Genomic DNA, 12,231 nt, shown 5'->3' with positions numbered 1-12,231 from the left:
GGATCATCAGAGAGCTGAGGTGTGTGCTGGAATTCCATGCCCTCCCCATGGCACAGCAGCCCTGCATTTCCCTGCTCCAGCCTTGGTCTCCAGCACAGCCATGGAGGCTCTTTGGGCTCCTGAGTGTTCCTGCAGCCCCCAAGGGCAGCTGAGCTCTGCCTTTGGCACAGTCAGCCCTGGCCAGCGCAGGCCACGCTCAGCAATTCCTTGTCTGTGCCCGGCCTTGCTGCCAGCCCCGGCAGCGGCTGCGTGGCCCCTTGGTGGCCCTGTGCTGGCCCAGCCATGGACCCAAACCCTTTATCTCCACCAACAGCAGTGATTTGAGGTGGATCTCCTTTTCCCCAATTGTTTTAAAAACTGACAATATCAATAATTGTGCTACCCTGTCATGGGTTTGAACAATCCAATCTTGTTCACTATTGTTTAACCAATTTCCTTCAGTTTCTCCTTGATAATCTGCATCAGTTCCTCCTCCCATGACATGAGCGCTTTGCAAGGCCAAGCTCCAGTGAGCAGTTATCAATCCAAAGTGTCCTGGAGGAATCTGGATTCCTGTTCCTGTGTTGTTAACTCTCATTTGCTTCTGATTTATCCTAACTAATTCCAGTGCATGAAGGTCCAGCCCTGCAGCCTCTGGGCTGGCCCTGCCAGGGCCATCACAGCCAGAACAATTTCCCAGGCAGTCCAAGTCTCACTGTCCATGGCTCAGGGGCTCTCTGGGCAGGCTCAGGGGCTGCCCCAGGGAGCGCGGAGCTGGGCGCAGGGGCGAGCGGGCAACGGACAAACGGACACGGGGACAAACGGCCCCGGAGCTTCAGTTGCTTCAGTTGCAGCGGCAGCAGCGGCAGCAGCGGCAGCAGCAGCAGCAGCAGCAAAAGCAGCAATAGCAGCGACTTTGTGGAGTCCCTCTTGCTCCTACTCTCCCTCTCCCGCTGTCCCGCAGCCTCTCCCGCTCTCCCGTTCCCGCTGTCCCCTCCTCTCCCGGTCTCTCTCGCCCCATGCCCGGCCGGGCCATGCCCCCGGCCCGCCCCCGGCCCCGGGCGGGGCTGCCCCGTCCCTGTCCCTGTCCCTGTCCCCGTCCCCGTCCCCGGCCGTCCCGCCGCGGTCTCGCCCCCGCCCGGCTCTGGCCGTGCTGGCGCTGGCGCTGCTGGGCGGGCATCAGTGCCTGGGGTTGGGGCGGCATCGCCGCCCTTTGGCTCCGCCTGGCCCGAGCCCGGCCCCGGCCCCGACGTGGGCTCCAGTCCCGGCCCCGGCCCCGGCTCCTCCCGGGCCCCGCGGAGGACACAGGCGGCGCGGCCGCTGCCGCCGCCTCCGCTGCGGCTTCCCCGGCCCGAGCTCCGCCGCTCGGCAGCGCGGCCGCCGGCCCCGAGCCGCCGCTGTCCCGTTGCCAGCAGAGAAGGCCTGGGGATGGCCGGCCCGGGGCGCTCGGGGGGCGCTCGGGGGCCGCTCCTGGCCCCGGGCCGAGCGCTGACAGCCGCGTCCCGCCCGCAGGGAAGGCGCAGGAGGCCCTGCAGGAGCGGTACCGGCTGGGTTCGCTGCTGGGCAGCGGCGGCTTCGGCAGCGTCTTCGCGGCCACGCGGCTCTCGGACGGCGCCCCGGTGAGCGGCGGGGCCGGCGGCGGGCGCAGGAGGAGGAGGAGGAGGAGGAGGAGGAGGAGGAGGAGGAGGATGGGGTTGGGCTAGGCGGGCGGCGAGCTGAACCCGCTGCTGTCCCTTGCTCGCAGGTGGCCATCAAAAGGGTGCCGCAGGATCGCATCCGGCACTGGGGCGAGCTGGTGAGTGAGCGGGGCCAGCGGCAGAAGCCGGGCCGTGCCGGGCGGGGATGAGCCGGGGCCCGGCAGGGTGGGAGCTGCCGGGAGCCCTGCAGGGAGAGCGGGCGTGGGCTGAGCGGGGCATGCAGAGCATCCCGGGCTGGCTGAGGGCTTCCCCAGCCCCGGCACGGCCTCAGCCCCACTGACGGCATCGCGCTCCTCCCGCAGCCCGACGGCACCAGCGCACCCCTGGAGATCGTGCTGCTGGCCAAGGTGGCCTCTGGCTGCGCTGGTGTCATTCAGCTCCTGGAGTGGCTCGAGCTCCCCGACAGCTTCTTGCTGGTGCTGGAGCGCCCGGAGCGGTGCCAGGACCTGTCGGGTTTCCTGGCGGAGCGGAGGTTCCTGCCGGAGGAGGAGGCGCGGGGGCTGTTCCGCCAGGTGCTGGAGGCCGTGCGGCACTGCACCAGCTGCGGGGTCCTGCACAGGGACATCAAGCCCCAGAACATCCTGCTCGACCTGGCCACCGGGCAGCTGAAACTGATCGACTTTGGCTGTGGCGCCTTCCTCCAAGACACAGCCTACACCCAGTTTGCAGGTGAGCCCTGCCAGGGGATGCTCCTGGGCATCTCATGGCCCAGCCGGGGTGCAGCACCGGGGCTCCCCCCTATTGCAGCTGGGATGGGATTAATGCTGGAGCCAGGTTGATTTGGGTGGGGGTGTGAGGGGGTCCAGCTCCTAGCCCTGCCGACAGCTTTCAGCACCCACTGTGTCCTGGGCTGGGGCTGGAGCTGGGGCAGCCAGCCCGACAAAAACCCCCATGGGGGTAGCAGAGAGAGGGGTCTGACTCTGTGCCCTGGACAGTTTGGTGTGCAGGCGAGGAAGGGCTTGGACTGCTCTGCTCCCCTTGTTTGCCTTGACTTGTTCACATTTTTGGGGGGCTGTGCAGGCAGGGAGTAGAGTGGGTTTCTCCACCACTGGGTGACTTTTTCTTTTGTGTGTCATGGTTGGGCCTTCCCAGGGTTTCTGCTGCCCTCTTCCAGCACCAGTGGCTTCTTTTCCAGCCCCGAGTCTGTACACAAGTCCCAGGTGCTGGCAAGAGGGCAGCGGTCACCCCGTGTGCCACTGGGGCAGCCCCCACATGCCCAGGGGTGCCTGGGCCAGGCTCTGGGAGCAGCAGCATCCCCCTGCTGAACTCTGTCTGTGTTCCACAGGAACCCTGTCCTACAGCCCACCAGAGTGGATCCACCACCGACGCTACCACGGCGAGGCAGCGACCATCTGGTCCCTGGGCCTCCTGCTGTGCCACCTGGTCATGGGCAAGCACCCGTTCAGGAGGGGCCAGGAGATCATCCGGGGGCGGATCTTGTTCCCACGACGGCTCTCTCAAGGTGGATCCTCATCTCTGGCCACGGGGGCAATACCAGTGCTGGGAGACAGCAGCAGCTCGTGGGCATCCCGCTCTGGCAGCTGCTGAGGAGGTGGCACAAGTCCTGCTCTCCTGCTCTCCTCCAAACAGAGAATCCATGGGGAAGTTCAGGCCCAGCTCTGGGCACACCCAGCATGGCCGGGGCATGGGAACAGGGGGGCAACTTCTCCAACTGACTGGTGATTCCTGGTTTCTCTCCCCAGAGTGCCAGGATGTCATTAAGAGGTGTTTGTCCATGCAGCCCTTGGAGAGGCCATCCTTAGAAGAGCTTTTCCGTGATCCTTGGGTGCAGGGTGTTCCTCTGCCCTAGAGGATGGGAGAGATCCACATGCACAGTTGGATCCAGGGGCCTGGCAGGTAACAGCTCCACACATCTCTTGGCAATCAGTGGCAAAGCCAACCAGACAGGTTTTGTGCTGCCTGTAGCTCTGAGCAGGGGTCAGCAGAAGGGAACACGCAGCTCTTGGGCTGGAGCTGAGCTGGGGACCTGGTGTGGCAAGCACTGGTGGCCACCATCCCCCGGGTTTTGCTTGTCCTGGTTCCCTGACAGCTGGGGCCCTGGGCAGAACCCTGACAGCCTGGTCTGGCCCCAGGGAAGGAGAAGGAGCCCCTGGAGAAGCTGCACCAGGTGGGGCTGCTGCTGCTGGAGACACCAAGGACAACCTCAAGGATGACAATCTCTTCCTCGGCCTGGCCAGCTGAAGATGATGGACTTGGATTCTGGCACCTTCTCCAAAGCCAGGCTCCACAGGGAATTTGCAGATGAGTCCACACGCAGGGGGATGCTCCCAGATTTGGGCATTGCACAGCCTGGCCGGGAACCAAAGGTTCCCCCTTTGCTGGGGCGGATGCAGCTGATCCTTCAGTCGGCTGCCAGGCTGCTTTTGGCAGGGCTGGGGGCATGGGCTGGGGTGGGTACGAAATGGGAGTGGGCTCCTGGCCCTGCCAACAGCCCCCAGCACCCACCGTGCCCCGGGCTGGGGCTGGGGCTGGGGCAGCCAGCCCGACACAAACCAACCCCCATGGTGGGAGCAGAGGTGGGACTCCAGAACCTGTGCGGGGGCTGCTTTGCTTTGCAGGCAAGGAAGGGCTTGGGCTGCTCCACTGCCCCTGTTTGCTTTGAGATCACCGTTATTTTGGGGGGCAGTGCAGGGGGAAGGGAGAAAGCCTGGGCTTCCCTCACCCGTGGGTGGGGTTTTCCCTGGAATGCAGGGGTTGGGCCTTCCTCAAGCCCCTGACAGAGATAAGATTTTTGACCTTTTTCTTGTTCCCCTTTTTGTCTCTAATCTATTTTCAAACATTCGTTGTGTGTTTTTCTAGAGGAAGCGTTCCAGGTGGGGTCCAGTCTGGATGGGGAAGTGCTTGGGAGCAGCTGCGGCGTGGATGGGCCGTGCCCTTGGAGAAGGCTGAGGACATCGTTTGGGACCAGCTTTTCTTCCAGCGGTGGATGGCGTCAGGTGGGTCCCGTCTGCTTGGCATGGTGGGATCAGAGCTTTGGGGAGATGGCAGCGAGCACAGGAGCATCCTGCTCCGGGCAGCTGCTGAGGGCTGGATGTGCCGTGGCTGGCTGCAGGCTGGGCACATGTCCTGCCCTCCTGCTCTGCTGCCAAAGGCAGCAGTGATGGGCAGCTCTGGGCACCGCTCTGGGCACGGCCAGCATGGCCTGGGCACCGCGGGCGGCTGGGACAAGGGGACAGGAGCCTTCAGCTGAGGGGCGCTTTCTGCTTTCTCTCCTTGCAGCCGGGCTCTGCGGGTGCTGAGGCTGCTCTGGGCTCTGCCAGGGCTCTGCTGGAGCTCAGCACCGGGCCAGAATCAGCCAAAGAAGAAATGGTGTGCCCTGCAGCACAGCCTTGCTTGAGCATTTCAGCAACACAGCTCAAGTCGGCAGAGTGTACACCTCCAAAGGAAAAGATGCCACCACCCAAAAAATAAACTTGTTCAATAGCTTCTGAAATGCAATCAATCTGGGATGACCCCAAATGACATTTTGCAGCTTGCTCAAGCTGTAGCTCAGCCCTTCTCTGAACAGTTCTCTCCCCCACCTGCCTTTTACTTCCCAACTGCTCCCTCTTTTCCCCCTGTGAGTTCCCAGCCCATGGCAGTCTCCATCACACTGCTGCCTTCCTTGGTGCCCCTCACCACGGGGAAGGCTGAGCCCCAGGCATAGGGACTCATCCTGTCACTGGCTGAGGAGCAGCAATGTCTCAGAGGTCCGGTGGGATTTTAGCGTCCTTCAGAGCTGCTCTCCAGCCCTCAGCTCTCCTCACTGCTGAGTTCCCACTCCCTTTTCCTTGTCTTTCCAGCAGAAGGAGCTGTGTGAATCCCCTTGAGCCTCCCCACTCTTCCCAGCCCACGCACCCACCTCAGTTAGGCTGAAGCTGCAGCTTCTCTGTCTCCTCTGGCACACCAGTCCAGTCCCCTGTGCGGGGAGCTCCAGCCCCAGAGCATAGCACTCAGCAGTGCAGTGCGGGCTGGAGCAGCTGCCCTGCAGCCCTGGCTTGGCTCTTGGTGGCAAGGGAATGCTCCCTGTTTGCAGCTGTCCCTGCAGGATGGCCCCAGGGCAGAGCCCAGCCGGGCTCCCACTGCAGCCCTGAAGCTTGGGGCAGACAGTGGTCCCAGAGCTGAGGTTCACGGGGAGCACCCGCAGCTGTGCCTGGCACTCTGTTGCCGTGTGTCACAGTGCAGGCTGGCTTGTACTGGGTGAATGCACCAGCCCCTGCTTTGACTGACAGGGGCCTCGCCCATCACATCTCTCCCGAGGCTGCAGGCATTTCTCAGGCCAGAATCTGAAGGGGCGCAGAGATCAGACCAGTGAAATTATCCAGACTGGCTTTTTCAAAGGCCCTTTAGAAGGAAGGGCTTGAGCACAAACGCTCTCTGTTTGCCCCATGAACATCGGGCTGAGTGGTCTCTTTGGCTCCAACCCACTTTCCTCCCCGAGCCAACGTTACCCACTCCCTCCCACATCCCCCCCTGTGCCTTCCCACTGCCTTGTCCTGTCAGGGCTTCCACAGCCCCTCATCCCTTCGTGGCCCCATCCCCTCAGGGTCTCCCCCAGCCCGGCCAACCTGCCCGGCAGCAGTGCCACAGCCCCACAGGAGCTCCCGAGGAGCCCCATCCAGAGGCACCTCGGAGCCCTCAGCAATGCAGCCAGTAACACGGGCAGGAGGACACAGATGGCCGTTCCTGCCTGGGACAGGCCTTGTGGCCATCTCCAGGCACCGGTCTCACAGGGATCTTTGGAACTCCAGCCCCTGCCCACCGGCTCTGTTGGCAGCACAAAGGCTTCAGCAGAACCACCAAAGGCCAAGGGCCCTCTGGCCATTTTCCCTGCAACCCTGCACGTCTGGGCAGCTTGCTGAGCCCAGGCACCCTTTGCTCCCTCTTCCCCTATACCCTGCAGAGCCTGGGCAGCAAAAGAAAGATCATGGGAGTCTGTCTATTACTACACATCCTATATTTATATGCTAAAGAAAAGAGAAAAGAAGGAAGGAACAACCTTGAAGAAATGAAACATTCCTGCTGGCTCAGGTGGCCCCAGCAGACAGAGCCTCTGGGATCAGCTCTCTGCAGAGCTCCAGCAGCGCAGCCAGCCGAGCCCCAACAGACGAGGCCGTGTCCTCCATGCCCTGCGGAGCTGATCATGCAGGCTGTCCAAGATGGAATATCGAGCTCTCTCTACTGCCTGGAGGACGTACAACGTTTGAATTGCCAGGCTTCCGACAGCGAGACTGATGTCATTTGCCATGCCTTCAAGGGCTGAAAGAGAGAGGAACAGAGCTTCCTGCCCTTCTCCTACACTTGGTTTGCAAATTCATCAAGAGGATTCAGGAGGAAGAGACCAGCACCATGGGCACAGGGCTCAGAGCATATTCACACACCTTCAAAGCCAAGACCTGTGCTGCCCTGCTGGATATGCTCGTAGAGGAGGGGTTTTGCAATCCAAAGCAAATAAGCAGCCTGTGGCCAGGGTTTGATCCTCCCAGGAATTGCTTGGCCTCCCAAGCCACGCCCGTTGGTCACTGGAAGCTGCCGCTGCAACTGAAGCTCCGGGGCCGTTTGTCCCCGTGTCCGTTTGTCCGTTGCCCGCTCGCCCCCGCGCCCAGCCCCGCGCTCCCCGGGGCAGCCCCTGAGCCTGTCCAAACACGGGAACTTTGCCGTGTTCAGCCCAGACCCAGAGTCTGGACTCCTGCACAGGGACACAGGGATCCCCTCGGTCGCTGCTGTGCATTGTCCCTGCTGAGGATCAAACCCTGTCGGGGCACATTCCCTGGCTGGAGGTTTCCCTGGCCCTGGCCCTGCACTTAAGGGTCCAGCACTGCTTTCCAGCAAAAATGGGAAGGCAAACTGTGTGCAGCTCATGGTATTTTAGAATGTCTGGAACTCGCTAAGTCACCGATCTGAGAGGGAGATGCACTTTGAATTCATGGTATGGAGAAGTAGTGCAAGATGGAAAAAGGGAGCAGAGAAATAAATAGAGGAAAACATCTTGGATCGTTTCTTTCCATTTTCATTTCACTTCTGGAAAGCTATTTCAGTTTTCCAGGAATCTTCTCCACAGTGATGCCTGCTCTTCTCCAGAACCTTTCCTGGAGAACGAGGTCGAGCTCCTGTCACAAGATGTGCCACCAGCTGCAGCTTCTCTTGGCTTTCCACACCGTGTGTGCAGCAGGACTCTTGCAGCCAAGCAGGACAAAGGTTTGGAGAACTTGACAGCTTGTTCTTTCTTTTCCTGGTGAGTTGGGCAGTTGTGCCACTGGTGAGGTTTTCATTGGGACTGTTCCAGCCTTGGAAAACAGGAGGTGGAACCAGGACTTGTTAGGGAATACAAGCCTGACTGAATCCAGAGAAAGAATCTGCAGAGCCTGCAGCCAGAAATGGAGAGGTGCGTGATAATGATTTCCACATCTCCATGGACACCTGGAAAGTGATCTACAAGATGAAAATGGGCGGTCAGAGGTTGTTTGTTTCTGTCTGCAGTTTGGGTGATTCTACATCTCCTGCGCTGGTATAAATCAAGAGCACAGTCAGTTCATGATAAGCACCAGAACAAGCTGGACCTCTGAGAGCAGGTGACAGAAAGAATTTGAAAAGGAGAAATGCAGGGAATGACTTGGTGGACTTTGTCTGGAAGAAGGGTGATTTTTTCTAATTCTTTCTAGTCCATTGCTTCTGCTTTTATCCTTCTGACAAGGCCATTTGCATCCCAGATTCCTCATGAAATGAGAACCCGGAGCTTCTGGAACTGCCTGAAAGGTGCCCTGTTCTTCTGCGGGGACACTGAGGGTGAAACAGGAAGCAATTGTATTAACTTTTGAAGCAATTGTATGAAAGGAAAACCAGTTCTTAAGCAGAGATTGATGTCACTCGCCCAGACCAACCACCATGGGCAAATCTCAGGCTCGGCCTGGAGCAGTGACCTTGAGGGGTGTCCCCACTGCAGGGAGGAATCTCCACAGCCCCCAAGAAGGGAAATGTCAGGAGAGGCTGCCATTAAAGTTTGGGACAGGGCTTTTCTAGTCTGAAGTGCTGCCCTGTGGGTCAGATGTGCCCAGGCTGGGCCAGCTCAGCAGCTCTGCAGAAGCTCTCAGTGGTGTCACTTGGTTGTTCCTTTCTCTGGGGATTTTCCAGCTCTGACACAGCTTCAGCTCCCTCTGAGGATGTGGAACTTAGGGATGGAGGAGTCAGGCATTATTCACCCCAAAAGCAGCGCGACCCCCCTCCTTCATTTCCCACTGGGGGCTTTGCAAACAGAGCCTTGCTGGAGTGGTTTGAGCCCATTGCAGGCAGAGCCTCCTGCTCCAGCAGGAACTGCCTTTCCTGTGCCAGGAGCAGGGCAGGTCCCGCTGCAGGAAAAGCCCCAGGCCAGCCCCAGCCCAGGGAAGGCCTCGGGCACAAGGGCAGAGTGCCGTGCTGGGAGCTGTGCCAGGCAGAGCCTGAGGCACCAAAGGCACCTTGGCAGCAGCAGCTGCTTGCAGGGCATGGCCAGAAGCCTCCCTTGGCAAGCCGGCCTGGTGGCCAGCACTGCAGAGCTGCTGCCTCAGGGCTCATTTCTGGCTGGGCTCTGCCCCAGCCCACAGAGTGTGACCTCAGCCCTGACTCTGTCCCGGCCCTTGTGCCTGAGCCCTGCAAAGCCCAAAGGTCACCTGTGCGACCCTGGCTCTGCCAGCCCCTGGGGCAGGGGGAGGAAAGGCAGAGAAGGGGCCGGCTTTGGCTGTGGGATGTGGGGTCCAGCAGAGACAATGAGGAGTCAAGGGAGTGGATGGAGTCCACTGAGCAGCCCTTTCTCCTCATGCAGTCCTGGAATGGTTTGGATGGGAAGAGCTCTGCAGTGCTCATCTCATCCAAACCCTGCGATGAGTAGGTGTAGGAATTCCCTTTGGTCCCCTCTGAGCACAGGGTGGGAATCCTGCATGGACACAGATAAAAGACAAAAGGCGCTCTTCTCCTTGGGACTGAATCCTGTACCCATGGACAGAAGGCTCTGTGTGTGCCAGGGGCTCTTGGATGTCTCTGTACCCATGGACAGAAGGCTCTGTGTGTGCCAGGGGCTCTTGGATGTCTCTGTACCCATGGACAGAAGGCCCTGTCTGTGCCAGGGTTTCCATAATGTCTCTGTACCCATGGGTATGGAATAGCATAAATCCTGTTTATTCTAAAGGAGCCACCACAGATCCAGGTGACACCTCAGGGGGTAACAGAGGCCGAGGCATCTGGTGGCGCCCGCAAGAGAGAGAATGTCTCGTCCTGGGGGGTTTTGAGACCAGGGAAAAATGGGGTGGGGCAGAACCAAGAAGCCACATCCAATGGGACACAGGTGAGGAGAAGGGGAGAGGGGAGCAGGTCAGGGAGAGACCACCACACCTGAGGCTTAGCAGGGGAGGGGAAAGGTGTGTAGAATAAACCAATGTGACATAACTCCATAGTGCAATATAAAAACTACTCAGTGCAAATTCCCAAACACCCAGTGCAAAACAACAACTAAATAACTATTTAGTGCATCACCACAAGCAGGAACACCTTTCACCAGATCAGGTTGTTCAGAGCCCTGTCCCAGCTGGGCTTGAATGTTTCCAGGGATGGGGCACTGACCACCTCCCTGGCAACCTGCCCTGGTGTATCACCACCATCATCATCAAAAAATTCCTCTTATTTCTCCTTATCTAAACCTCCCTTCCCTTAGTTTAAAACCACCCCCCTTTGTCCTGTTGTGACAGGCCCTACTAAAACCTTTGTCCACCCTTGTATTTCCTCTGAGCTGGGTTTCCATGGCAACTGCCAGGACAGGTGACCCAGGTGTCACAGCCAGTGAGGGCTGCCATGGAAACAGTGCCCAGCACGGCCCCTTTCTGTCTGGCTGACCTGGCCTTTGGCCCTGGCACTGCCCTTTGCTGCTGGTTCCGCGGCGCCTGAGCGGCCAGCGCGGCACAGGGCAGGTGGCCGTGGCACAAGCCCCCAGCACGGGATCCCCTCTGGCTCTGGGCACTGACAGCAGCCCTGAGCAATGTGCTGGCACCGTGGGGTCAGTGCAGTGACCATGGCCACAGCCCCTTGCACTGGCCCAGGGCAGGTTGGCATGATGATCCACCCTCACAGCTGTCCCAGGGCAGCTCTGCAGTGCCCTTCCCCACAGCCTGTCTGCACAGAAGCACTTCCAGGGCTCTCTGCAGTTCCCTTCCCTCACTCCTGGGTCACTCACACACCTCTCAACAACCCACTGGGTGCTTTGAGCTGCAAGGAGTTCCAAGCTGCTCTGGCCTCCAGGAGCTGGTCTAATTCTGCCCTGAGCCAACTCTGCATTTGTGTTTATTGCAGAAATTCCTGCGTGTCTAAATCATTCCTTGCATGGTTCTGCCCTGGGGAAGGGGAACCACCTTGGAGGCACCTCGGGCTTGGCACAGCCTTGGAGGAGGGTGTCTGTTTTCATTGGGGAAACTCAGGAGTTTTATATTGCTTGAAAAAGAAGAAGAAAACCCCTCTTTGGTTGTGCACAGCCAATTCTCTGAGCAAAGCAGGTCCCAAGTGAGTGAAGATAGACCGGATGGGATTGGGGAATGTGGAGCAAGGTTGTCCCCACTGGGTCACATCTCAAGGCACAGCTTCTCTGAGCAGGCCAGACCTCGTTAGGAAAGACCCTGGATCAATATCAGTCACAGAATGCTGTAGTCATATCTCCTCAAACAAGGAGAGTAATGAAATACATCCTTTACACTAAAAATGTGGGGTTTTTAGAAGCTCTTTGAAACATTTCTCCATAATTGCAGTAGGAAAACTTCCTGATGAACTGCCCCAGACAAGAGGGAAATCAAGGCAGAGCCATGGTTTGTCAGGACTTGCTTGTTCCTAATGAGCCCCGTGGTGCATTTGGAGCTGAGCCCCGGAATCTCAGGGCCTCAGAGGAGATTGCACAAACCTTTCCAGGAGTCAAAGTCACAAGAAAACCCCAAAGTGTCTCAAAGCATTAATGGGTCACACTGAGGTCCATTCCTAACACAGGCTCCTTGTGGACTCCTTGGAGGAGAGAATTGGAGGCCAGGATGGCACAAAAGCCTCTCAGAGACTCAAAATGGCACAAAAACCTCCCCGTGTGGAAAGGAAAATCCAAAGTACCTGAAAAATCTTGAGTATCTCAAAGCATTACTGAGCCCCACTGAGTGTCAGTACAAAGCTCTCAAGGGACTCATTAAAGCAGATAATTGGGGCCATGATTGCACAAACCTCTCACAGAGTCTGTATCCAAAGGGAAACACCAAGTACCTTAAAGGAACTGAGTACCTTGAAGCATTAATGAGCCCCACTGAGTGTTGTTCCTGACCAAGCCTCTCCAGGGACTAATTACAGCAGATAATTGGAGGCCATGATTGCAGAAAGCTCTCAGAGACTGCAAGGCAAAAGCCAAAGCCAAAGTCCTTTGAAAACCTGCAGTGCCTGGGAGCATTGTGGAGCCCCCAGGGCCATTCCTGAGCAAGGCTCCCCAGGGACTCCTTCCAGCAGATCCTTGAGGCCACTGGGATATGGGCTAGGGGGGGATGCTGAGGGCAGGACCAGGGGCTGA

The 12,231-nt window shown here is 58.8% G+C and overlaps 1 protein-coding gene across 4 annotated transcripts; it reads left to right on the top strand.

Moving 5' to 3' along the window:
* Positions 1-806: 806 nt before the first annotated feature.
* Positions 807-5,104, top strand: LOC128783003 (serine/threonine-protein kinase pim-1-like). Of its 4 annotated transcripts, none has more exons than XM_053933580.1 (6): positions 807-1,598; positions 1,724-1,774; positions 1,979-2,345; positions 2,962-3,138; positions 3,380-3,533; positions 3,727-3,859. In XM_053933580.1, the coding sequence occupies exons 1-5, from the start codon at positions 999-1,001 to the stop codon at positions 3,484-3,486; spliced, it is 1,302 nt and encodes a 433-aa protein (XP_053789555.1). In that variant the 5' UTR covers positions 807-998; the 3' UTR covers positions 3,487-3,533; positions 3,727-3,859. The 4 variants fall into 4 exon arrangements, 2 of the variants coding, with proteins under 2 accessions (XP_053789555.1, XP_053789554.1); XM_053933579.1 differs by having other exon boundaries at positions 808-1,598; positions 3,770-3,857; XR_008428950.1 differs by lacking the exon at positions 3,380-3,533 and adding an exon at positions 4,917-5,104 and having other exon boundaries at positions 810-1,598; positions 3,770-4,633.
* Positions 5,105-12,231: the final 7,127 nt, after the last annotated feature.

The sequence above is a fragment of the Vidua chalybeata genome, assembly GCF_026979565.1.
Source record: "Vidua chalybeata isolate OUT-0048 chromosome W unlocalized genomic scaffold, bVidCha1 merged haplotype SUPER_W_unloc_5, whole genome shotgun sequence".
Taxonomy (NCBI): Eukaryota; Metazoa; Chordata; class Aves; order Passeriformes; family Viduidae; genus Vidua; species Vidua chalybeata.
The sequence above is the reverse complement of the archived record's forward strand: the minus strand, read 5'-3'. Positions and strand labels throughout refer to the sequence as shown.